The following is a 1741-nucleotide window of genomic DNA, read 5'->3' as shown; positions in this document are numbered from 1 at the left end:
CAAAGTCTGAGAATCGGCAAGGTGCCATGAAGAAGGTCCACCTTCACAAAAAAGATTATATTTCTTACAGAAGAGCAATAGAATACTATTTAACAAGGAAGGCGAACGGTAAGGTATTAACCGATACAGTTGAAAAAATGTTCCCACTCAGTCATCCGATACACACGCGCCTGAAGAGTGCGTCATACTTGTATGAGGAAGTAGACAGACCGGAGAATCTATACACGGCAAGCATATGGCAACTGGCGAGGAGACCGTACTTCAAAAACCACAACGCCAGGTGGTGTCCATTCTAACGCTTGTGACAAAGAAAAGAAAAGGCACATAATGCAAAGAGTACGTAGATTTAAAGACTACGATTATAAAGTGTGGACGGATGGGTTGGTGATACTTGACGAATCCTCTGGTGCCAGCGCGATAATATACCCTATACAAGGTAATGCGATAAAAGTGAAGAAAGGAGCAGGCAGGTTATCGTGCAACTACAGAGCACAGCGTATAGCCATGGAAAGAAGACTTATGAAATTTAAGTCAGTAATAAAGATCAAAGAGAGCAAAAAAACGAATGTGGAAGTATTCACAGACTCGTTATGTTTATTAATGGCGCTTAAAACGAGTCCTTCAGTAGTGACGAAATCCATACTACAACGCATATGAAATCTGATTCTACACTTCATGAAACTGAGAGTAACAATATCGTTTAGTTTTGTATTTTCACATTGCCGTATCTCTAAAAATGACAAAGTGGCTGAACTCGCAAACAAAAGAAACCACATGCCGCAAACCCACCCTTTATGGATTACAGACATTGTGACAGATATAACGCGCCAATTACGTAATCAGGCACAGCTCGAATTTGAGGAAGGCTGCGACCCAAACACATCACAGTGCTTTACTAAACCACATAAAACCAATCAGCAAAAACTATGAACTAGACAGAGAAGATGAGTCGCTTTTGGCTCAATTTAAAACAGGGATTTAAATACATTTTGGATGGCTATATAGTTTAATCACACGAAAGTGTGAAGAACTCGAGTGTAGATCGTTTACAAACCACACGGAGAACATTCTCAATGATACCCCTTTCCCCGCTAAAAACACTGTAAAGATGGAAGAAAATAATAAAAGAAAGATGGTAATAACTACAAGACGAAATGGCCCGTCATATATACCCAGTTTGCAATATCGTGTGTGCAAGACGACAAGCGGGAGTTGTATACATGATTTAAATACATCAGTGTATTCGTCAAGATGCACTAGCTGCATTAAAAATGGCACAAAGAGCAGCACCAATGTATAATGGCGTCTATAAATGTCATGTATGTAGTAAAGCACTCGACGTCAAGGGATTACTGCAACAACACATGCAACAACACCCTCCGACAACTCCTGTAGCACGGAAAGTGGCAAAAGAGGAAACGAGAAGAAGATAAACAGTCGTTACAGACAGTCTACAAGTGTCAATGGTGCCCAAAGCAGTATGCCACATATGGCTGTTTGACAAGGCATATGTGTCAGAAACATCCTGAAAAGAGAAACCTGCCTCACCAGACATAAGTGCAATCCGAAGCAGAGTGAAGGGAAACCAAGTGCACCACTATAGGAAGCGCTGCCTGAGAGAGAATGTAAGATATGCTGTAAATAATATCACCACAGCCGGATGTTACGCCATATAATGCAAAACATCTCGAACATGATATTTCACTCAGACTCTAGCAGATAAAGAGAAGAAAAGCAACAA

General features: G+C 40.7%; 1 pseudogene across 1 annotated transcript; it reads left to right on the top strand.

Annotated features, from left to right (window-relative positions):
- Window positions 1–504: 504 nt before the first annotated feature.
- TEOVI_000282300:pseudogene lies at window positions 505–1156 on the top strand (annotated as a pseudogene). Its single transcript is given in 2 exon segments — window positions 505–882; window positions 884–1156. Coding segments are annotated over 2 exon segments (651 nt in total).
- The last annotated feature ends 585 nt before the right edge of the window (window positions 1157–1741 follow it).

The sequence above is a fragment of the Trypanosoma equiperdum genome (assembly GCF_001457755.1).
Source record: "Trypanosoma equiperdum strain OVI genome assembly, contig: ctg_618, whole genome shotgun sequence".
Taxonomy (NCBI): Eukaryota; Euglenozoa; class Kinetoplastea; order Trypanosomatida; family Trypanosomatidae; genus Trypanosoma; species Trypanosoma equiperdum.
This window is presented reverse-complemented; position numbering and strand designations above follow the sequence as displayed.